The sequence below is a fragment of the Euleptes europaea genome, chromosome 2 (genome assembly GCF_029931775.1).
Source record: "Euleptes europaea isolate rEulEur1 chromosome 2, rEulEur1.hap1, whole genome shotgun sequence".
NCBI classification, from domain to species: Eukaryota; Metazoa; Chordata; class Lepidosauria; order Squamata; family Sphaerodactylidae; genus Euleptes; species Euleptes europaea.
The window spans coordinates 129,743,382-129,768,334 of record NC_079313.1 but is presented as its reverse complement, the minus strand read 5'-3'; the positions used below and the strand labels follow the sequence as shown (position 1 = coordinate 129,768,334).

The window sequence follows — 24,953 nt, the reverse complement described above, 5'->3', positions numbered from 1 at the left end:
AAATATCCTGGGGGGCCCCACAGGGCCATTTGGCCCCAGGTTGAGAACCACTGGTCTAGACCATCTCTCTTGCTAGTGAGGCATTCTTGAGTACCACACATTTGAAGATTTCCATAGCCCTGCGGACATCAGTCCTAGATGGAACAGATTTCTCCTTTCCCACCTACAGAAGAATTCTGTGCATCCAGGAAATTACAGTGTTATCCACAGTTGATCTAATAAAACATGATTTGGAGGACTTTCTGTCCTGTTTCAAGCAGAAATCTCAATAAATCTCTAATGTTTATAGGTGTCCACATTGATATCCAGCATATGAAACTTATATCCAGAGCCAGCATGGTGTGGAGGCCAGAGATCTAGAACGTCATGAAGCTTATTGGCTGAACTTGAGCCAGCCACTCTCTCCCTCACCTGCCTCACAGGGCTGTTGTGACGACACAGCAGAGGAGTAGAGAACCAAGTAAGCTTCCCTGAGTTCCTTGGAGGAAGGATGGAATAAAAAATGAAATAAATAAGTGTGAAAGACATGGGACTCATGTCTTGAAGGAAGGATGGGATAAAAATGAATTTTTAAAAATGTGAAAGCCATGGGATTCAAACCCCAGTGGTGCTGTGGATTGTGCTGGCACTCCAATTGGAATAACAGCAACAACAACAACAATAATGTATGTTTAGCCTGAAGAGAAGACTGAGAAGGGATATGATAGCCATGTTCAAGTACTTGAGGGACTGTCATATTGAGGATGGTGCCGAGTTGTTTTCTGTTGCCCAAGAAGGTCGGACCAGAACCAACGGGTTGAAATTAAATGAAAAGAGTTTCCGTCTAGACATTAGCAAGAATTTTACAACAGTTAGAGCGGTTCCTCAGTGGAACAGGCTTCCTCGGGAGGTGGTGAGCTCTCCTTCCCTGGAGGTTTTTAAGAAGAGGTTAGATGGCCATCTGTCAGCAATGCTGATTCTGTGACCTTAGGCAGATGATGAGAGGGAGGGCATCTTGGCCATCTTCTGGTCACTGGGGGTGTGGGGGAAGGTAGTTATGATGTGCAGGGGGTTGGACTTGATGACCCTGGTTGTCCCTTCCAACTCTATGATTCTATGATAATAATAATAATAATAATAATAATAATAATAATAATACTCACTAATAAAACACCATAAATAATAAAAGTGATCATAAAATCATTACAACCAAACAGAAAATAGACAGCACAGGGATGTATAAGGTCAAGGGATGCAATAAAGATCCTAATGAATTTTGCGGATCAGAAAGCGCCTCGTAAATATTCATCAGAAAGACAACACATACCTGAATTTATTAGGTACCATTTCCTGGAGTTGGAGGGAAAGGCACTTTATTTCAACAGGGATCTCTCCCTCACGCAAACACACTCACATCCCTAATTTCCTAGCAAATGTCTTCCAAGCTTAGCCTGGCTGATTATTCATGCAATCAATTCTAATTGTCCCCCAGCCCCGATCGCGCAGCTCGCCTCCCGGTGGTCGTGGCTCTCTGCCTTTGCACCCCCCCGAGCGAAGTTTGCCAGGCAGCAGTCGGAAAGGCAGGGTGGAAAGGAAGAAGATCAGATGCGGGTTGGTTGAAGGGGGGGTGGGGGGTGGGGGTGGAGGGCTGGGCGCTGCCCACAAAGCCCTTGGTCCGGCTCTGACGCTCTCCCCTGGCAGCGGCGTTCAGCTCCGGAGTTAGAAGCGTGGCTCCACCTTTTGGAAGCAGACCTTGAGGCTTGGAGAGGGTCTTTTTTTTGTTGCGGGTACTCCAGTCCATCACTTGCGCAACTGAACGAGGACCCACAGTCCCAAAATCGAGCAGAGCTGGCCCCCCGGCTGGTCCTACCTCCTTCTCCTCCACTCTTTTTTTTTTTGGGGGGGGGGGAGGAAAACAACCCCAGGAAAGCAGAGGAAGGGGAAGGAAAGCTCCGGAGAGGCGGGAAGAAGTGGAGACCCAGAGACCCCCGCCAACAGAGAGGGGCTTTCTTTCATCCCCCCCCCCAGCCCCTCACTGAGTGCTTGGAGGGGCAGGAATCGCCGGCCAAGACTGTCCTGGAGACCTGCGAGGAGGGGGAAGGGGTCTTGGGTGGGGGGCGCGGCGATGCAGAGGGGGTCGCTCCTCTGACCGACCCGCTGGATTGGAGCCTCCGCGGGGCGCAGCCTCCCAGCCCAGCGATGGTGCGGACAGCTGGGGTGGGCGGCCGGCGCTGAGCCGCGGGGTGCTGCAATGGACAGCTCCCCGGGCTCCTGGCCCCTGAACGGCTCCGGCGGCCAGGAGAAGGCGGCCGGCGAACAGCTGGGCGGCCGCTTCTCCACCGCGTGGACCGTGGCCCTGGCGGCGCTGATGGCCCTGCTGATCGTGGCCACGGTGGTGGGCAACGCGCTGGTGATGCTGGCCTTCGTGGTGGACTCCAGCCTGCGGACGCAGAACAACTTCTTCCTGCTCAACCTGGCCATCTCCGATTTCCTAGTAGGTAAAGTACCCCACCTCGGTTTCACCTCTCTTCGTTGGGGGGGGGGGGCTTTGGAGGGAGGGGGCCCTGGCTCAGAGGTAGAGCATCTGCTTGGCAGGCGGAAGGTCCCAGGTTCAATCTCTGGCATCTCCAGTTAAAGGGACTGGGCGAGTAGGTGATGGGAAAGACCTCTGCCTAACTCCTGGACGGCCGCTGCCAGTCTTAGATGCGCTCATAGATTCTGGAGGAAGGGGACCTGGCTCAGAGGTAGAGCATCTGCTTGGCAGGCAGAAGGTCCCAGGTTCAATCCCTGGCATCTCCAGTTAAAGGGACTGGGTGAGTAGGTGATGTGAAAGACCTCTGCCTAACTCCTGGATAGCCGCTGCCGGTCTGAGTAGATGGGCTCATAGATTTTGGAGGAAGGGGCCCTGGCTCAGAGGTAGAGCATCTGCTTGGCAGGCAGAAGGTCCCAGGTTCAATCCCTGGCATCTCCAGTTAAAGGGACTGGGCGAGTAGGTGATGTGAAAGACCCCTGCCTGAGACCCTGGAGAGCCACTGTGGGGCTGAGTAGATGCACTCATAGATTTTGGAGGAAGGGGACCTGGCTCAGAGGTAGAGCATCTGCTTGGCAGGCAGAAGGTCCCAGGTTCAATCCCTGGCATCTCCAGTTAAAGGGACTGGGCGAGTAGGTGATGTGAAAGACCCCTGCCTGAGACCCTGGAGAGCCACTGTGGGGCTGAGTGGACAATACTGACTTTGATGGATCGAGGATCTGATTCAGTAGAAGGCACCTTCATGTGTTCATGTATTCTTAGGGGAGGGGCTGTGGCTCAGTGGTAGAGCCTCTGCTTGGCAGGCAGAAGATCCCAGGTTCAATCCCCAGTGGCATCTCCAGGGACTAGGCAAGTAGGTGATGTAAAAGACCTCTGCCTGAGACCCTGGCTGCCGGTCTGAGTACACGATAATGACTTTGATGGACCAAGGGTCTGGTTCAGTATAAGGCAGTTTCATGTGTTCATCACACTAAGCTGCCTTAAACTGAATCAGACCCTCGGTCCATCAAAGTCAGTATTGTCTACTCAGACTACTCTCCAGGGTCTCAAGAAGAGGTCTTTCACATCACCTACTTGCCTGGTTCCTTTAACTGGAGATGCCAGGGATTGAACCTGGGACCTTCTGCACGCCAAGCAGATGCTCTACCACTGAGCGGCAGCCCCTCCGACTCTGATTCCGAGGAAAGGTCGAGCTACTTGGGAATGTTCAGTCTGGAGAAGAGGAGGTTTAGGGGGAACATGATTGCTCTCTTTCAGTATTTCGAAGGCTGTTGCTTCCAGGAGGGCAGGGAGCTGTTGCTGTTGGCAGCAGAGGATAGGACTCACAATAATGGGTTTAAATTACAGGTGGAAAGGTACCAACTGGATATTAGGGGGAAAAGGTTTAACAGTAAGAGTTGTTCAGCAATGGAATCTGCTGCCTAGAGAGGTGGTGAGCTCCCCCTCACTGGCAGTCTTCAAGCAACGGCTGGACAAACACTTGTCAGGGATGATTGAGGCTGATCCTGCATTGACCAGGGGGTTGGACTAGATGGTCTGTGTGGCCCCTTCCAACTCTATGATTCTATGATTTGGGCTAAAGCAAAAAACAAACAAACATGGTGACGGCAAGCTTAGCTGGAATACCCTGGAGATGGCAATGCAATGCTGGTCAAGAGGAATTAGAGGTATATTAAGAGGGAGGGGCTGTGGCTCAGTGGTAGAACATCCGCTTGGCATGCAGAAGGTCCCAGGTTCAATCCCCAGTGGCATCTCCAGTTGAGGGGACTAGGCAAGTAGGTGATGTGAAAGACCTCTGCCTGAGACCCTGGAGAGCCGCTGAGGATCTGAGTAGACAATACTGACTTCGATGGACCAAGGGTCTGGTTCAGTATAAGGCAGCTTCATGTGTTCAAGACAGGTAGTTCAGCCTCTCCCTACCACCACACCCCCTAGGGTACATCTGAAAGGCTCTTTCCCATTGTATTTTGGAAGGCCAACACTTCTGCTCGTGACTTTCAGAGTCAGAAAAAATATTTGGACTTTATGCAAGAGGAGAAGAAAGGTAATTGTCACAAAGAGGGCTGGCTGGGATTTATATCTGCGACGGTTATCAAACTCAGTTTATGTAACTGGGCATTTTCTTCCCACCCTGTAACCATGGCATATAGGGTGGAACCCACTTCCCATCCACTTCACAACTGGTTTCAGCTTCCCTGCTCGCATTTAATAACTACGTGGATTTCTGAACGGTAACTTAGAAATAAGACCCCCTTGGTATGAAAAAGGCTCCATTCCAAATAATAAGAGTCTTTGGGAACACAGCCTAAACTGGCTCAAGTCCAGGAAGTTTAGATGAACTGTGGCAAGCCAGCCTTGCTGATGTGTGCATGTGCTAACATGTACAAGCGCACATACAAAACACTTACCGATAGGTACAGATGGGATGCCGTGTTAGTCCTCTTTTCAGTTGATAAGTTACCCTCAAAGCTAGGATTTCCTGCACCTTTCTGCCATGAAGACTCTCAAGGCATTTAACAATAATCTACAGCAATAATAAATACTATTGGGGGGATGATGCTGAACTACCTTTGTAGGGATCAGAGACGTATATTGAGCTTGCAGGATGTTCCCCCTTTCCACATTCATTTCTGTAGTGGAGAGTGGACCACACACACACTATGAAATGGTATGGGGGCCCAGAAACTGGACTGGACAGATGTGCATCAAAGAACGTGCATCTTCCAAGACCTGCTCTCTTTTGCTTCCCTAGGCGGCTTGTTTCCATCGAGCCTGCCAAACTCCAAGCATGAGATTTAGCTTCTATGTGCTTCTTCTCTCTCACTGAGGTTCCAGGGTACCATGTATTGGTAGCCCTTGGCTCCCATGTGTCAAGAGTGTATGTGGGCAAAGGGATGAGCTGTGGGGAGGGGCAGTGGCTCAGTGGTAGAGCATCTGCTTGGCATGCAGAAGGTCCCTTCAATCCCTGCCATTTCCAATTAAAGGAACCAGGCAAGTAGGTGATGTGAAAGACCACTGCCTGAGAGCCGCTGTCGGTCTGATTAGACAATACTGACTTTGATGGACCAAGGGTCTGATTCAGTATAAGGCAGCTTCATGTGTTCATGTATTCCCCTTCTGTTTTCTTCTAAGATTTCTCTATCACCATTAGATAACTCTATCATCTTCCCTCCTTCCTATTTAGACTCCTAGGGTGTTCCAATATGGGAACCAACAGCAGGCAATGAGACCTCTTTCGAACAGTAGGAATTGCTGTTAGGAGTTACCATTTACTGAATGGTTGTTGATTCAATTTGGCACAAACGTTCTCATGACAGCAGCCTGTGTCAGAGATAAGCTAGTTCTGAAAAGGGGTTGTGGAAGAATAAAAGCTTAGCAGGGATTTTTGTTTCGGAGAAGTGGGGTGTCAACTTTGGGAGAGGGTTCATTTACGAGAGGAGAAGAAATGATACAAGAATCTGATGGAAGCAAACGTTCTAGAAGCAATGCTGCTGATGAGTGCTGTAAGAGGGTAGACATTCACAACCGCCATCCTATTACCATGGCTCACATGAACACATGAAGCTGCCTTATACTGAATCAGACCCTTGGTCCATCAACGTCAGTACTATCTACTCAGACTGGCAGCGGCTCTCCAGGGTCTCAGGCAGAGGTCTTTCCCATCACCTGCTTGCCTACTCCCTTTTATCTGGAGATGCCTGGGATTGAACCTGGGACCTTCTGCCTGCCAAGCAGATGCTCTGCCACTGAGCCATGGCCCTCCAGGGTCTCAGGCGGAGGTCTTTCCCATCACCTACCTGCCTTTAACTGGAGATGCCAGGGATTGAACCTGGGACCTTCTGCCTGCCAAGCAGAGGCTCTACCACTGAGCCACGGCCCCTCCCTCTTGGAGTGATTCCCAGTATTCGTGTCTGGATAGGGCAGGGACCATTTCTACCCCTTTGCTCTTGCCAACAAAGAAGAAGAGTTGGTTTTTATAACCTGCTTTTCTCTACCTTCAAGGAGTCTCAGTGGCTTACAATTGCCTTTCCTTCTCCCCCCACAACAGACATCTTGTGAGGTAGGTGAGGCTGAGAGAGTTCGGGGAGAACACGCCGGAGGGTCAGCGAGGTGTAGTGGTTAAGAGCGGTGGTTTGGAACAGTGGACTCTGATCTGGAGAACCAGGTTTGATTCCCCTCTCCTCCACATGAGCGGCGGAGGCTAATCTGGTGAACTGGATTTGTTTCCCCACTCCTCCACACGAAGCCAGCTGAGTGACCTTGGGCTAGTCACACTTTCTCAGCCTCACCTACCTCACAGGGTGTCTGTTGTGGGGAGGGGAAGGGAAGGTGATTGTAAGCCGGTTTGATTCTTCCTTAAGTAGTAGAGAAAGTCGGCATATAAAAACCAACTCGTCTTCTTCTTACTAGCCCAAGGTTTCATGTGGAGGAGTGGGGGATCGAACCCAGTTCTCCCAGTCCACCGCTCTTAACCACTATGCCATCTCACTCCACCGATCAAAGAGAAACCCCTCTTCCCATTTGCCCAATAGCGTTTTCGAAGATCAGATTTCACCGTAGGATAGCGAAACCCAAAGGAGAGCCTCCTTGTGCCATAAGGTACAGTCCCTGAATACAAAGCAGGCGAAACACAGATTGATGGTCGTGCCAGGCAGCCTGGGGAAATGGGGATTAAGCAAAGCGATGGTGAGTGCAGATTTCCCCGCTGGTGCCGATTTAGATGGATGACGTGCCAAGGTGGATTAAGACGCTAACCAAAAAGGGGAACGAGGTGGACTAGCTCCTTGCCAAGTCATTTACGAGCATAATGAAACCCCCCTGAGATGATCCTTCAGGAATACTAACCTTAAGGAAAGAACAGCTTTTATTGCATTGAGGAACGTTATCAGCAAAGGAGGGGAAATGCAAGAACAGAAAGCCAAATTCTGCTTTTCGCAGATTAGTAACTCTGTTTGCTGTGCGATCCTAAAAAAAGTGTTACCGCCTTTGAAGTCAATGGGATTAGAAGGGGAAGGGCCATGGCCGTGGCTCAGTGGTAGAGCCTCTGTTTGGCATGCAGAAGGTCCCAGGCTCAATCCCCGGCATCTCCAATTAAAGGGACTAGGCAAGTAGGTGATGTGCAAGACCTCTGCCTGAGACCCTGGAGAGCCGCTGCCGGTCAGAGTAGACAATACTGACTTCAATGGACCAAGAGTCTGATTCAGGATAAGGCAGCTTCATGTGTTCATGTGTTCAAGAGTGTAACTGCTTAGGATCGGGCTGTTAGAGCCCTGGGGTTGGATCCAGCCAGCTTTTTCACTCTCCCAATCCCCCTCCTTAGCACATCCCCCCATCCCACATGGCTTTTGTCCCGGCAGGTCCCATGATCCCCAGCATAACCTTTATTGGTAGTCTCAGGGTTCCCCCCTCCTTCCTTATTCACCTGGGGGAAACTTGGTTGGATCCAACCCCTGGACTCCAAGCGGAGGGCTGTTTTAGTGGATTCCCATGCCTACAAGCAGCATGTGATACCACTCTGCCTCCCTGCGGGGACCGCATGCTTTAGAATGCTGAAGCATTTTGCATTCTGAGTCTTTCTGAGAGCCAGGTATGGGTATTGCTAAATCACATCCTGTTATTTCCCACACGGTGCTTCTTGGTTCTGCAAACGTGTACTGCGTGAAGCAGTGCTTAGAGACTGATTTAAAACCAAGCCCTGGGTCTTCATTGTTGCAGCCACTGTGGCGCCGAAAGGCTACTCAGAAAGTCAGCCTGGTGTAGTGGTTAAAGTTGCAGACCCGCATCTGGGAGACCCAGGTTCAAATCCCCACTGATGCCACAGAAGCTCGAAGAAGAAGAAGAAGAAGAGTTTATATGCTGTCTTTCTCTACCTTTTAAGGAGAATCAAACCGGTTTACAATTTCCTTCCCTTCCTCCCCCCCACAAAAGACACCTTGTGAGGTAGGTGGGGCTGAGAGAGTTCAGAGAGAGCTGTGACGAGCCCATGGTTACCCAGCTGGCTTCATGTGTAGGAGTGGGAGATCAAACCTGGTTCACCAGATTAGAGTCCGCCGCTCATGTGGAGGAGTGGGGAAATCAAACCCAGTTCTCCAGATTAGAGTCCACTACTCCTAACCACTACACCATGCTGGGTGACCTTGGGGCAGCCACACACTCTCAGCCTAACCTACCGCACAGGGTTGTTGTGAGGATAAAATGGAGGTGAGGAGAACGACGTGAGTGGCTCTTGGCCCCCCTTGGGTAGAAAGGCAGGGTATAAATGAAATAGATAAATAAATGAATAATACTCCACACCCATGGAAGTGAGCAGGATTCCAGGAACTATCTCAGATTCCAGCTACATGGTGTAGGGTGGGTGTGAGCCTGATGGTGCTGCCCTGCGCAGAGTTATTCCAATCTAAGTCCATTGATTCTCATGGGTTTTGACCGGAGTAAATCTCCATAGGATCACCTTGCAAGGCGTAAGAGCTCTTCTCTTGAATACCTAAAGGCAATGTATTTTAAGAACATTCCTTGCAATTAAAAAAAAAGACAACAACTTCATAATAACTATAGCAACAGGCAACTCTGTCCCTCTTTGTGTTTTTTGCTTGTCGACATAGCTTGTCTCGCTGAGTAGAACGAATGATCTGGGCAGGCACTCCAAATCGTCATGGCCTCTGAAATACTGGGGTGGAGGGGGTCAATCTTGATGGGTAGCCGTGTTAGTCTATCACTAGCAGTAGAAAAGAGCAAGAGTCCGGTAGCACCTTAAAGACTACATTTCTGAGAGGGGATGAGCTTTTGTGAGTCACAGCTCACTTCTTCAGAAGGACAGAGGGGGCAGGACAGGCAGGCCCCCTCCCTAATCCCGGTGAGATTTAAGGAGCATAATTGGGTGGAGATTGCTGTCATTTCCTGTGCTTGCTTCTCTTATATAGAGATGAACTCCTGGCTTTAAAAAAAACAACACCCAATATGTACCTTTCCTTCATAGTGGAAATATCAAGCCTGCTTTCTTTTTATTGGAGGGATCAAAGTTTGAAGCCTGGAGAACCTGTTTTCATTCCATATACTCAGCCGAACACCTTCTCTTTTCCCTCTTCAGCATTTTCCTGACCACAGTCACCTGCTCTTAAACTGAAAGTACTTCTGAATTTAACACTGCTGCTGGGAACTTAGGTAGCAGCTGTGGCTAGTAGGGAAAATCTGAAGCAGAGTTACACCCTTCAATGTCCTCTAAAGTCAATTGGCTTAGAAGGGTGTGACTTGGCTTAGGCCCACACTGTACATGTCTTGAATCAATGACATCTTGGCTGCAGCTGGGTTTTTGGGAGAGGAGGAAAATATAACAGTAGTCATCCATGTCTAGAACAAGAAGAAGAGTTGGTTTTTATATGCCGACTTTCTCTACTGCTTAAAGAATACACCAACTTTCTCTACCAAGGAAGAATCTAACCGTCTTCCAATCACCTTTCTTTCCCCTCCCCACAATAGACACCTTGTGAGATATGTGGGGCTGAGAGAGTTCAGAATGAACTGTGACTAGCCCAAGTACACCCAGCTGGCTTCATGTGTAGGAGTGGGGAAACCAACCCGGTTCACCAGATTAGAGTCCGCCACCCTTGTGGAAGAGTGGGGAATCAAACCCGGTTCTCCAGATTGGAGTCCACTGCTCTTAACCACTGCACCATGCTGGCTCTATGTGACTTCAACATGTCTTTCAATCCTATTAACATTTCAGTCCTACTACAATACACTGGGAAGGAAGGTGCAGCCGATCTCATCAGATCTCAGAAGCTAAGCATGGTCAGTACTTGGGTGGGAGGTCACCAAGGAAGGCTCTGCAGAGGAAAACAATGGCAAACCTCCTCTGGTTCTCACTTGACTTGAAAGGCCTTTGCTGGGGTCACCATAGACCAGTTGTGACTTGATGGTCCTCAGGTGCGTACAATATGCATACAATACACACTTTGCTGAGGTCTCTTTGAAGGTGGCTCAGAAGCTTTTGTTAGTAATTATGCGATAGCTGCTCAATTTCAAGCATCTTTGGATGAAACACATCACCCATCATCTCATCAGGATAGGGGCTGTGATTCAACAGTAGAGCATCTGTTTGGCATGTAGAAGTTCCCAGGTTCGATCCTCAGCATCACCAGGTTAAAAAAGGGACTGGGCAGTAGCTGATGTAAAACAGCTCTGCCTGAGACCCTGGAAAGCTTGATGGACCAGGAGTCTGATTCATTGTAAGTCAGCTTATGTGTATTCAAATGATCTAGACCAATTGCAGGTGGGTTTCAGGCCTAGCTTTGGAGCAGAAAGTACTTTGGTCCTACTGATGGATAACTTTTGCCTGGAATGTGACAGAGTGTGTGTGTCCTGTGTGTGTCTGTATTCATTCTGCTGGACCTCCCAGCAGTGACTAACACCACCAAGCATGGTATCTTTCTGCAACCTTTGGCCAGGATGGGTATTGGTAGCGCTGCTCTCTGGTAGTTCCATTCCTGCCTTTCTAGTTGTTTCCAAAATGTGGGGCTGGGTGGGAGAGGTTGAAGTGGTGGATTCTAATCTGAAGAACCAGGTTTGATTCCCCAGTCCTCCTCATGAGAGGCTAATCTGGTGAACTGGATTTGTTTCCCCACTCGTACACATAAAGCTAGCTGGGTGACCTTGGGCTAGTCACAATCTCTCAGCCCCACCTACCTCACAGGGTGTCTGTTGTGGGGAGGGAAAGGGAAGGTGATTGTAAGCTGGTTTGATTCTTCCTTAAATGGTAGAGAAAGTTGGCATATAAAAAACAACTCTTCTTCTTCTTCCTCCTCCAAAAGGCTGAATTCTATCCCCTGTGCCTTTAAGAACTCTGCCACCAATAATAAGGTTAAATTTTAACCCTAGGCACACTTTTTTTCGCAGAATACATAAAGAAGTGTCTCGACAACTTTGTCTTTTTAGGACATTGTTAGCCATACATTAATAAACTATGTTGCAAAACTACAGCCACTCATCACCTACAGTTTTCATTCTGTAAATGAAAAAGCACCTGGGATACAAGGTCTATAAAATTATGCATGGTACGGAGAGAGTGGACAGGGAGAAGTTTTTCTCCCTTTCCCATAATACTAGAACGCGGGGTCATCTGCTGAAGCTGGAGGATGAGAGATTCAAAACAGCTAAAAGGAAGTATTTCTTCACACAATACACAGTTAAATCGTGGAACTCCCTGCCCCAGGATGTGGTGATGGCTGCCAACTTGGAAGGCCTTAAGAGGGGAGTGGACGTGTTCATGGAGGAGAGGAGTATTCATGGCTGCTAGTTGAAACGGATGCTAGTCATCATGCATACCTATTCTCTACTACAGTATCAGAGGAGCATGGCTATTATATTTGGTGCTGTGGAACACAGGCAGGATAATGCTGCTGCAGTCATCTTGTTTATGGGCTTCCTAGAGGCACCTGGTTGACCGCTGTGTGAACAGACTGCTGGACTTGATGGGCCTTGGTCTGATCCAGCAGGGCCTTTCTTATGTTCTTACGTTCTTAAGCCCAGAAATCTTTTTATTTTCTATTTGGGATTTTTCTTACCACAATCTGAAAATAACATTTGGGGTTTAAAAAATACCTTGCGAGTTTCCCCTCAGCAAACTCTGCTCCAAGGAAGTTTTTTGAAATATCTAACATGAGACTGCAGGGAGAGATTTGAAGTTAAATGTCATTTATACACCGGAGAATTATATTGCTCTCTCTCTATTCCATCTGACTTAGGTGAGGCTGTTGGTTTTTGAATCAGTGTCTGGATGCAGCAAGGGGCTGGATGCGAGCCAATAAACTAAAGCTCAGTGTAGACAAGGCTGAGGTTCTGTTGGTTGGTGCTGGTACCAATCGCGGAATTGCTGGACTGCCTACCTGGGACGGGCTTGTGTTACCACACCCCCATGAACACGTGAACATACATTCAGGCTGATATGGGGAATTAGCTTGCATAGTTGTGCAGGGATCTTTTACCTAAAGAGGTGGCTGTGAACAGCAAGTTTTCAGTGTGAAAAGGATGACAGAGACCCGATTTAAAAGGAATAAAGAGTTTATTGAGAGATTTGGTACAATAGTGTGTGGGGTGGGGGCTTATCCTAAGCAAATTCTATTGGTACTTAATCAAAGCCCAGACACATTCCTTATCCTAGTTAATATCGCAACAACAACCAAATGTTCAGTAGAGCTACTCTGGTTTGGAGCATGAGTTACTCTTTGAGCTAAAGGTGCACATGGGGGGAAATGAGGAATAGAAGAGAGGAAAAGTGAAAACAGTTGGGACAGAGGTATCCAGAGCAGAGAGGAGCAAAGATTACCAGTCCTATTCTGCAAAAAAAAAAAAAAACAGATGAAAGAAGGAGGGAGGGATCCAGTGTGTATTGGGAGCCTCTGCTGCAGGTCAGTTCAGAGCCAGCGTGTTGTAGTGGTTAAGAGCTGGAGTGGTGTTAAGAGTTTGGAGTGGTAGACGCTAATCTGGAGAACCAGGTTTGATTCCCCACTCCTCCACATGAGCAGCAGAGGCTAATCTGGTGAACTGGATTTGTTTCCCCACTCCTACACACGAAGCCAGCTGGGTGACCTTGGGCGAGTCACGCTCGCTCAGCCCCACCTACCTCACAGGGTGCCTGTTGTGGGGAGGGGAAGGGAAGGAGATTGTAAACTGGTTTGATTCTTCTTTGACCACAGGATTCACGGACCTTTCAAAAACAGTTTCAAGGCAAGATGTTCCTGAGCAGAACTGCACGATTAAATTTGGATGCCGCATGGGTCAGGGTCATGGCTCAGAGCTTTGTATGTGGTAGGTCCCAGTTTCCATCCAAGGAATCTTCAGTAGTAGATGACATAAAAGGCCTCTACCTGAGAGCTGCTGCCAGTCAGAGTAGAAAATCTTCACCTTGATAGACCAATAGGAGGACTCAACAGAAGGCAGCTCCGTATGTGTGTTCATACGCTCAGCTTAATAGCTTTGCTGTTGCTTCTCACTGCTGAAGATAGCATATTAGATTCACCCAGCCTTGCCTTGGAGGAGAGTGTTAAGGATACCGTGGACTGCCCAAAAAACAAATCAGTGGGTTATAGATCAAATCAAGCCTGAACTGACCCTGGAAGCTAAAATGACTAAACTGAGGCTATCGTAGGGGGTTACCGCACTTGTATTCCCAGCGATGTATTAAGAGTTTGAAAATGTTATAAAAAATACTGTTCGCGCTTTCTATGTATTCCCACCGATGTATTAAGAGTTTGAAAACATTATAAAAAATACATTTCGCGCTTTGTTTGGCCCCTTTAGCTGTGAAGACGTCTTCCAACCATTTATAAGCCGTGGTATCCAAAAACCCTTTTAAAGCGATGTCTTTTATACATTCTCAAACTCTTAATACATCGCTGGGAATACAAAGTGCGATAACCCCCATAGTTTGGTCACATTATGGGAAGGCAAGAGTCACTAGAAAAGACAGTCATGCTAGGAAAAGTTGAGGGCTGCAGAAAAAGAGGAAGACCCAACAAGAGATGGATTGACTCTATAAAGGAAGCCACAGCCCTCAATTTTCAAGACCATAGCAAGGCTGTCAAAGATAGGACATTTTGGAGGTCGTTGATTCATAGGGTCGCCCTGAGTTGGAAGTGACTTGATGGCACTTAACACACACACACAGCCTTGCCTTTAATCTGGAAGGAAGGAAGGAAGGAAGGAAGGAAGGAAGAAAGGAAGAAAGGAAGAAAGGAAGAAAGGAAGAAAGGAAGAAAGGAAGAAAGGAAGAAAGGAAGACTCTTCTGAAACAGAGATCTCTAATGTCATTTGAGATTTGGGTTAGCAATTAGAGAAAGGCTTGCATTCTAGATATATATGTTGTTTTGTTTGCTTGCTTCATTTGTTTGTTTGTTGACTTTATGGGTCATCTGCCTTTCTCCTTGAAACTCAAGGAAGGAAGATTACAGAGTTATAAGAACAATGCTGACTCAATAAAGGAAGCCACGGCCCTTAGCTTGTAAGACCTGAGCAAGGCTGTTAACAATAGGATGTTTTCGAAGTCATTAATTCATAGGGTCAAAATTGAATTGATGGCACGTAACACACTCAAGAGCAATGCAACAAAGACTGGTATAATATATCCAATTAGAAAAGCCATAAAACTGGATTGCCTACTTCAAAAACAATGAAATGAAAACAGAATTATAGATCCAGATGCCTGGGTTTCACAGATTGCAGGATCCAATAAACTGGATTTCACAGTGAGATAAAGACAGTATAACATCTTCAGTTAACAACATAGCATGAAGATGGAGGGGAAAAAGAAATCTGCCTAGCATTTTCATAGGCAATTAAAATGTGGACACTACGACTTTTGCACAAAGCGCCCCACAGAATTTTGTCTTCCCAGATCACTATTCCCTTTCTGCCACATCTCTTGAATAAAATCACGGTCCTCAGGGGTTCACCGATATGCCATGCTTCTTTGCTTACAGAAATAAGCCAGGATCTGTTCTCATTAGAGAATCTCATTAGAGCTTCTGCAGTGGTGGGCAGTCACTAGAGGAAGGGCTCTTCTGCCACTGTGTGTTGACTTTGGAACCCCGCAGCTGTTTACCTAGCACCTGGCCTATCTAGTTGGAGACGTCAGGTGGAAACTCTTCTGTTCACCTGGGCTTTTTGTTAACTCCTGTCGTTTTTGTTGACTGGTGTGGGTGGGTGGAAGAGTGGATTGATTAATGTGTGCCGAAATTCATTTCCCCTCCTCTGATTACTGCCATGTTATCTTTACTTATTGGCTTTTCTTAAGTAAAGGATATTTTATTTTTGCTGATAGATACCATTTAGCCACTGCTTATTGTGACCAGGTTTCTAATGGACAATTATGTTTAGGTAGGCCCTAATGTGGGATACAATTTTTTTAAAACACAGACAACAAAACTCAAGGAAGTTCCCATTTGGAAGAACCAATAATTTCTTGAGAAATTAAGGCCATTCTCGAACATTCATTCCTCTCGACTACAGCTCCACAACACATCTGTCTACCTTTGCCTTAAAAAGATTATAATGGTTGGAGACATTAACACACCATATTGATTGGGGACTGTATTAATTCCTACAGCAGCAGTTAATGCTGTTAACCAAAAGAATGTTGTATGCATACCACCTCCTAGTTTGCCACCAATGGGAGGTTTTTGGGGTGGAGCCTGAGGAGGGTGGGGTTTGGGGAGGGGAGGGACTTCAATGCCATAGAGTCCAATTGCCAAAGCGGCCATTTTCTCCAGGGGAACTGATCTCTATCAGCTGGAAATCAGTTTTAATAGCAGAAGATCTCCAGCTAGTCCCTGGAGGTTGGCAACCCTACCTCCTAGACTTTGGGGGACAAGAAAATATTCCAACTAAGAAAATCTAGAAATTTCTGTGATCATAGTTTATTTCTCCTTTCTCTCAAAGCAGCATCCAAGTTTAAACCTAGGAAAAGAGGGTTGTTCTTTTATTTATAATTTTCTCAGACATTTTTTGCTTGACTCAATGTTTTCTTTTCATAATCAGTGGTTCTGTGTATAAGTTATATATTCTCTGTTCTTTCTCAAAATTGGTATGTCAGTTTGTCACTTACGACACATAAAAGCCTAAACTTACGCCCAGTACTTTGCAGCGCACAAAGAGAAAGCGAGGAAACACCTGCCTGAATATGAATTATGTTAGACTTCTAAAATGTGCCCCTGTGGTCAGAGCAGAACGTAATAAATAAAAGAATCATAGATTGATGCAGGAGGCCAGGCAAGGCCTGTGGTCCTTTATTTGAAGTAGAGCTTTTAAAGAATCAAAGGGAGGAGATATGCAGCAAAATCCTAGGAACGTCTACTTAGAAGAAAGTCTCAATATGTTCAGTGGTGCTTAAGTATGCATAGACTTGTGTTCTTTGTTGGTATTCACCTATTGGCAGCCCCAGATCTAACTAGAACAATCTTCTCTTCCTGCTGATACCCAGACCTGGAAGGCCCAGGCCCTAAATAAAGGTTCAGACCCTTAAGGTTTCATTAGGCTCAAACGTGCAGACCTAAAGGTTTGAGGGAGGCATAATTTAGATGTGTCCAGCGTCCACAGCTTGGGGGGGGGGAATAAAAGTTAACAGGATCAGCTGGAAGATCACAGCAAGCACAGGCCAGCCTGGAAAAGTGACCGAGAGTTACTCAGCGATGTAAAGATGGCCAAAACACACCTCTTGTTTCAAAGTGGTCCTCCTCCAAGGATGGCTGCTCAATCGCAGTGGGAGTTTACTTATATAAGATAGTAAGTTGTACGCATGCTTGAATAATAATGAGTAGATGTGCCAGTTAGAAACATGTTTTCCAAATATGTATAGTGGAAGGAGGAAATGAGATGCTATATATTGTTTGTGATTGGGAGTGACGGTGTGCTTCTCTCTTCAACAGCCCCTTGAGCTGAAGGGGGGCATCTTATTTGTGTGCCCAGAAATAAACTTTTATTCCTTCCCCCCCCCCCCCTTGGTGCATGGTTATTGGCTCAACAGCACCAGGGTCAAACCTGGTTATGGTAACACTGTTGTTTTCTGAATCTTGTACGAAATGCTGGGAAATTTATGTTTCCCACCATGTTGTAGGGGAGGAAGTCAGTCTGGTATAACCCGAGCTCTTGGTGATGGAAGCTATGACAGGCTCTTCTGGGAGGGGTGGTGGCAAAATATGGTTAGAGAAGTGAACTCCTGGTTAAGGTGTAGCAACTTCAGCCCTGACCTGGCTGGCCCAGGCTAGCTTGACCTTATCAGACTTCGGAAGCTAAGCAGGGTCAGCCCTGGTTTGGATGGGAGACCACCTAGGAAGTCCAGGGTCACTAAGCAGAGGCAGGCAATGGCAAACCACTTCTGAACATCTCTTGCCTTACTATCGATGTATTTTAAATGTTACCCATACTGAATCTGGCCTCGGCCGGGGAGGGTGGGCTATAAGTCACTTAACAAACAAACTCTGCTGGGTTGGCATAAGTCTGCTGTGACTTGACAGCACTTTATACACACAACTTGCGACCTGGGTCAGCTGGATAAATTCCTCACCTCACTGGTAGAACAGGAGGGCCTGAAGGGTTTTTTTTTATTTTTACAGCACTCTCTTTGTAAAGATAACATAAGAACATAAGAAAGGACCTGCTGGATCAGACCAAGGCCCATCAAGTCCAGCAGTCTGTTCACACAGTGGCCAACCAGGTGCCTCTAGGAAGCCCACAAACGGGATGACTGCAGCAGCATTATCCTGCCTGTGTTCCACGGCACCTCATATAATAGGCATGCTCCTCTGATACTAGAGAGAATAGGTATGCAGCATGACTAGTATCCATTCTAACTAATAGCCATGAATACCCCTTTCCTCCATGAATATGTCCACTCCCCTCTTAAAGCCCTCCAAGCTGGCAGCCATCACCACATCCTGGGGCAGGGAGTTCCACAATTTGTGTGTTGTGTGAAAAAATACTTCCTTTTATCTATTTTGAATCTCTCACCCTCCAGCTTCAGCTGATGACCACGCGTTCTAGTATTATGGGAGAGGGAGAAAAACCTCTCCCTGTCCACCCTCTCCAAACCATGCATAATTTTATAGACCTCTATCATGTCTCCCCTTAACCGCCTTCTTTCCAAGTTGAACAGCCCTAAGTGTCTTAAACCCCATAGATCTTCTCCATTCCCACTTCCACATCTTTGGCTTCTCCTGCCACCACAGTTCCTTCATCTCCTTTCCTCTCCCTAGCAGACCCCCCTTGGGGTATGATGTACATTTTTCCCCTTCAGGGCAAATCTCCCTCTTCCATCACATAGAGTGTAACATTCTCTGACTGGCCCATCCCCTTCAGCGACTAGATTGTTCATAACTGGGAGGTGATATCACAGCAGTTCATGGCACCATGTTTTTACCATCCTCTATGACATGGATAGGAATAGGGGAGAGCATCTGATTTGGAAGCAGAAAGTCCCAGGTTCAATCCCCAGCATCTCCAGTCAAAAGGTCCAGGCAGTAGATGATGTGAAAGTCCTCCGCCTGAGACCTTGGAGAGTCACAGCCAGTCAGAGTAGACAATACTGACCAGGCTCCAAGTATTTAGAGGTCCCGGGCAGGCAGTTGTCAGGGAACTCCCTTCTCTCCTCTGCCCACCACTAGGCGCTCCTGTCCTCCTAGAGCCAGTGTGGTGTAGTGGTTAAGTGTGGTGGACTCTAATCTGGACAACCGAGTTTGATTCCCCACTCCTTCACATGAGCAGCAGACTCTAATCTGGTGAACTGGGTTGGTTTCCCCACTCCTCCACATGAAGCCTGCTGAGTGACCAGTCACAGTTCTCTCAGAACTCTCTCAGCCCCACCTACCTCACAAGGCGTCTGTTGTGGGAAGAGGAAGATTGTAAGCTGGTTTAATTCTCCTTAAAAGGTAGAGAACATTGGCATATAGAAACCAACTCTTGAACACATGAAGCTGCCTTATATTGAATCAGACCCTAGGTCCATCAAAGTCAGTATTGTCTACACAGACCAGCAATGGCTCTCCAGGGTCTCAGGCAGGGGTCTTTCACATCACCTACTTGCCTCGTCCCTTTAACTGGAGATGCCGGAGATCGAACCTGGGACCTTCTGCATGCCAAGCAGATGCTCTACCACTGAGCCACAGCCCCTCCCCTCTCTTCTTCCTTCCACCCACTTGCATGCCTCCGACCTGCTCATGTCCCTTTCCCTTGTCTGCTTACAAGCACTCCCACAGCCCATACTCACAGCTGCCTGCAGATTTTTCCTTAGTGGCATCAGACTGTGCATGTGGCATGGGCCATGGGTGGTGCAGCGCTAGCAAGTGCATGGGAAGGGGGTGCTGGCAGCAGTGCCCCCCTCCCCGAAACCCTGGACCCCGGCAGCTGCCCCACCTCAGGGTATGCTGACACCCACCCTGATACTGACCTTGATAGACCAAGAATCAGCATAAGGCAGATTCATTTGTGTACCCTGGTGTGTGTTCAGTCTATGCTGGATGTAGCAGAGAAATGCTTGAAAACCCAAATCAACTTCTCTGATTTCAGGGGCCTTTTGTATCCCGCTGTACGTACCCTACGTCCTAACCGGGAAATGGACCTTTGGGCGAAGCTTTTGCAAGCTCTGGCTGGTGATGGATTACCTGCTGTGCACCACTTCTGTCTTCAACATTGTGCTGATCAGCTACGACCGATTCCTCTCCGTGACAAGAGCGGTGAGTCCTGACTTGCAAAGAGCCGACAAACGGTGTGGCGTAGTGGTTAAGAGCGGTGGACTCTACTCTGGAGAACCGGGTTTGATTCCCCACTCCTCCAAATGAGCAGTGGACTCTAATCTGGTGAAGCAGGTTTGATTCCCCACTCCTCCACATGAAGCCTGATGAGTGATCAAAGTGGCTTACAATCACCTTCCCTTTCTCTCCCCACCACAGGCACCTTGTGAGGTAGGTGGGGCTGAGAGAGTTCTGAGAGAACTGTGACTAGCCCAAGATCACTCATCAGGCTTCATGTGGAGGAGTGGGGTTGCCAGCTCTAGGTTGGGAAATACCTAGAGATTTTTGGGGTGGAACCTGAGGAGGGTGGGGTTTGGAGAGGGGACGGACTTCAATGCCATAGAGTCCAATTGCCAAAGTGGCCATTTTCTCCAGGGGAACTGATTTCTATCGCCCGGAGATCAGTTGAAATAGCGGGAGAACTCCAGCCACCACCCGGAGGTTGGCAATCCTAGCTTCACATGGAGGAATGGGGAAACAAACCCAAGCCACCAGATTAGCGTTCGCTGCTCATGTGGAGGACCAGGGAGTCAAACCCGGTTCTCTGGAACCACCATAGCTTGAAGGAGCCAAGCATGAAGAAACGGAAGCTCAAATCCCTGCAGGTGAGGGATCAGAAACGGGGATCAGAGACGGCATGGGAAGGGGGTGCTGGCAGCAGTGCTCCCCCCCGAAACCCTGGACCCCGGCAGCTGCCCCACCTCAGGGTATGCCTGCAAAAAAGAAGCAAAAAAGGCAGATGTACTTGGAAATCATTACCAAGACTGGGTAAGCAGTCTTGAGAATTATTGGGAAGAACAGGTAGCGAGGTCAGGAGTAGCTAAGGTTGCTGGCAAGCAGACAGTCAAAAAGCAGAGTCAAGGGGAGCTCTGGTCAGGAGCAAGGTACTCTGTCCAAGGTGCTGGAAACATGGACCAGAATGCATGCTCTTCAGGTCGAGTCCAGGTTGGCTATGATTGTCAATACAAGGCTATAGGTTAAGGCTGGCTTGGAAACATTAACAACTAGATCAGGTTAAAAGGAAACAAAGAGAGATCTCAGAAGGAGAGTTGAACTGAGACTTTGGAGAACAATTCCGCTTCCTTCCTCTCCTGGTTTATTTATTTATAAGCATTCGGTTCCCCCAGAAGGGCTGCTGCCCACACAGAGATGGCCAGTGGTTCCTTGACTGAATCACAATCTGTATTGTCACCTTCCACAATAAAGTCCTTGTTGATGCACAAGTTGATTTCAAATTTTTCTTTTGCTTTTTCAGTCCGAGACTTTCCCTTCTGGGAGGATAATTTGTCAGAGAAAAGCCTAGGTCTTCTGTAATAATAATTCCAGATCCAAGCAGAAAGATTTTTTTCAGGCAGTGGTAGAGAAACGGTGGCCAATTGAAGACTGACAATTACTTGATGACATATAGTGGGCAGAATTCTAAACTAGTGTACACGTTGCTCCCTGACCTGGAGGGCCCAGGCTAGTCTGATCTCATCAGATCTCAGAAGCTAACCAGGGTTGGCACTGGTTAGTACTTGCATGGGAGACCACCGAGGAATACCAGGGTCGTTATACAGAGGCAGACAATGGCAAACCACCTCTGTTAGTCTCTTGCCTTGAAAACCCTACTGGGTTGTCATAAGTCAGCTGTGACTTGACAGCACTTTTCACACGTACATGATGTAAACTTTGTTCTCTGAATAGATTTGCAAATATCAGGTAGATTAGAGGTGAAGGAGAAGAGGCATCTCCATGGGTCAGCCGATCTCCCCAGGTCAGATCCCCAAGTAGAGAGAGCCTGCACTTCAAGGGCCTTCAGCCAACTTATACTTCTGATAGTTGTTTTTCCCCGACTCTCCATCACTTAAACCTTCTTTTACATATACATATATGTCTTCCCAGCTGAATGGAAAGTTCACTTCTTCCTAGGCTTACTATTTGCCTGGTGGCAGGGAACAATCTCCTGTCCACCCCCACCCCCAGTCCCTGGCCCTCGATAATTTGAGGAGCAGGAAAAAAAGAGATGTAATCCTTTCCTTTGTCAAGTAAGATACATGGATCCATGATGATCAAAAGCCAAGTTTGCAACAGTATTTAATGTGTATGTTTTACTGTACTTGATTGTACAATTTGGTCTTTTCAGATATTTTTTGCAAATAATTGAGTGGTAAGTTAGGAAGGATACAAAGTTAACAGGAATAAAAAGGGAGAAAGATTGAGGCCCTGCAGAGAATCACTGAGATAGAATCACTCCCCCTCTCCAAGGCTGACTTCAATTTGGGATACTACACACTTGATTTCAAACTTTTCTATACACTATGACAAGAAAGTAACCTTAAAACTCCTGAAGGCTGGCATTATTATGAAACAGGAAGTCCTTGGTTTTGTGCAAGAAACTAATTTTCATTCTTTTGCTACAGCAAAAAACAAACAAGCAAACCCTAGCTGAGAATACATTACTGATGCCTCACCAACCACCACTATCACTCTAGAGGCTTATGAATTGTCTCTTGTTTTCCTGTTCCACACTTAAGATGATGAGGAATCCGCCAAAAATTCTTTATTTATGTCAGAATATGGCACAAGAGAGGCTTAATGAAATAAAAACTCCAAACTGTTTTTATTTTTCTCTTTTGGGGAAATGGTAAAGCCAGGTTGTCAGGGAGGTTTCAGGAAATCAAGTTGGCAGGTCAAACAACAACAGAAAGGAGGAAACTTAGGATATTTATGAACTATATTCTGTATTCAGTATGTGACTGGTGTATTTCACAGCTAGATGTTGATACTTTTGAGTTAGAATGAGATAAAGAACTCTTGGCAGTCACTACTTAGCTGAACAGTTATAAGCTTCTTGAAAAAATATTTCTAAAGTTGATGGAATCAGGAACAAACCACACAGTTCCCCTTTTTGCTTCCTTAAAACTGTTTAGGGATCACCCCCTTTTCTTTGGAGCTATTTCCCCTAGGGAAGGACACTCAATTCACTCCCGTCACACGGGATCTTTCTTGATCCTCCACAGCTGTGTTCCTTCTACCCTGGCTGCTACCCGTTAACTCTCAGCTTCTACCTGTCAGTTTCTCCAGCTGTCATTTCCCAGCTGTCAACTCCCAACCATAGAATTCTCTGTTTTTATTTTCCTTTCAAACCTCCTGTCACTCAAGGATCCATGACCGGGACAACTCATCAGTATTCAACTGTCTGTCTCACTCACCCCCAAAAAGGAGGAGAATGGTGGTGGTGGTGGTGGTGGGGAGGATTGCATGAAACTTTTAACAACAGTTCAAAGTCATGGTACAAAGAAAGATGAGCAAAGATTTGAAATAGGAAATATGTTATTTTTAATGGATTATCATACACGTGTTAAAAACTCAATTATCTCACCAGGAGATAAGCCGAGATATTTAAAGTCGTAAAAAAACGGGAGCAATTTACCAGGGAAAGATCTATTATCTAATCAGATGCTTGGCTTGCACTAGGTGTTATTCATTTATTGCATCTGTACCCTGCCCTTTCCCCAAGGACTTTGTTAAAAACACTTTGTAAAAAAGCATTTGAGGAATATGAGCTGAGCTTTACCACAACTTTGTGAAAGCAAGCAGGGTGAGAATATGTACCTTCCCAATGAGCATCCCACGCAGTGAGGCTTCAAGCCTGGGTTTCCTACATCTAAGCCTGACAGTCATCACTCTATCCTGCTCAGGAAGAGCCATTTCACAAAATGTTGCTGAGACAAACACAGTCTTTCTTCCCAAGGGACATGCAATGGGAGGTCAGGGCTACTATAGCTCTCCCTCTGAAGTTGTAAAGTACCATCAAGTTGTAGCTGGCTTACGGCAAACTTGTAGGGTTCTGACGAGATCAGGCTACTCTGGACCAACCAGGTCAAAGCGGCTCTCCCTCTAGTGTACCTTAATGTGTTTGCAATAGAGTTGTCAGCTCTGGGTGAAGAAATACCTGGAGATTTGGGGGTGGAGTCTAGGGAGAGTGAGTTTTGTGGAGGGGAGGGACCTTAGTGGGGTATAATGCCATAGAATCCATCATCCAAAGCAGCCATTTTCTCCAGGGCAACTGATCTTTATTGCCTGGAGATCAACTGTAATAGCGGAAGATCTTTAGGCCCCATGTGGAGGTTGGGGCAAAGATACCGGAATCCTGTTCTACCCAACTGGACTCAAGGACATTTATGGATATAATATATACTTAACTCAAGAAAGAAAGACACCACAAGTCAATTGCTAATTTCTGTTGAATTTTATTTATTATTTTTTATGAGTATTGCCTTGTTGTATATATAATACCGTACATTTAATTTTGTTGTTTGAAAAGGCACTATGAAGTAATAGTGCAATCTGAGGAAATTATATTTATAAACATTGATATAAGTGAATTGTTAGCCTACATCTGTGATTTTTGAATACTACCAATTTACAGTTGAATTTACATTTTTTTGAATACCCATGTGGAGGTTGGCAACCCGCGTTTGCAGGCATTTGGTGTTCTTATTCACATTTTATATTTTCAGAGGTACCCTTAAAGCATCTTAGGTGCTTTAGGCCCCATATGGTCCAGCCCCCTGTTAAGATCTGCCTCACAAACCCTGCTCTCTGTGCCCGCACCTTCCTAGGTAGGGTTGCCAGCTCTGGTTTGGGAAATATCTGGAGATTTTTGGGGTGGAGCCTGAGGAGAGTGGGGTTTGGGGAGGGGAGGGACTTCAGTGGGGTATAATGCATATACATTCCAAAACAGCCATTTTCTCCAAGGGAACTGATCTCTGTTGCCTGGAGATCAGTTGTAATAGCAGGAGATCTCCAGCCACCACCTGGAGGTTGGCAACCTTATCCCTAGGTGAGGCAGGTGACAACAAGAGACAAGGTTTTTCAGCAGTGGCCCCTTGCTTGTGGAATGCTCTGGCAACTTACCTGGCACCTACGTTGCAAAAATATTTCTGTTGAAGTTGTAATTAAGGGATTGGTCTTTTTTTTAATGCAGGGGCTGGGTATTTAATGCTGGGTTTTAATTCGTATCTTTTCATGTTTTGTTTTTAATTACTTTTATTTTGTAAGCCATCTTGGGCAGGTTCCTGGATAGATGCATAAAAATATTCTAAAATAAATAAATTAATAAAAATAGGTGGGCATCTAAGAAACGTCAGATTCAAAATGTTCCTAACAGATAATTTTACATC

At 46.7% G+C, this 24,953-nt stretch overlaps 1 protein-coding gene across 1 annotated transcript in view; it reads left to right on the top strand.

The window, feature by feature from the left end:
• Window positions 1-2,230: 2,230 nt before the first annotated feature.
• HRH3 (histamine receptor H3) overlaps window positions 2,231-24,953 on the top strand; it is a 29,720-nt gene continuing 6,997 nt past the window's right edge. Inside the window, exons 1-2 of the mRNA XM_056845262.1 lie at window positions 2,231-2,477; window positions 19,562-19,728. Of these exons, the coding sequence (XP_056701240.1) occupies window positions 2,231-2,477; window positions 19,562-19,728 (414 nt within the window). The remainder of the gene's footprint in view (window positions 2,478-19,561; window positions 19,729-24,953) is intronic.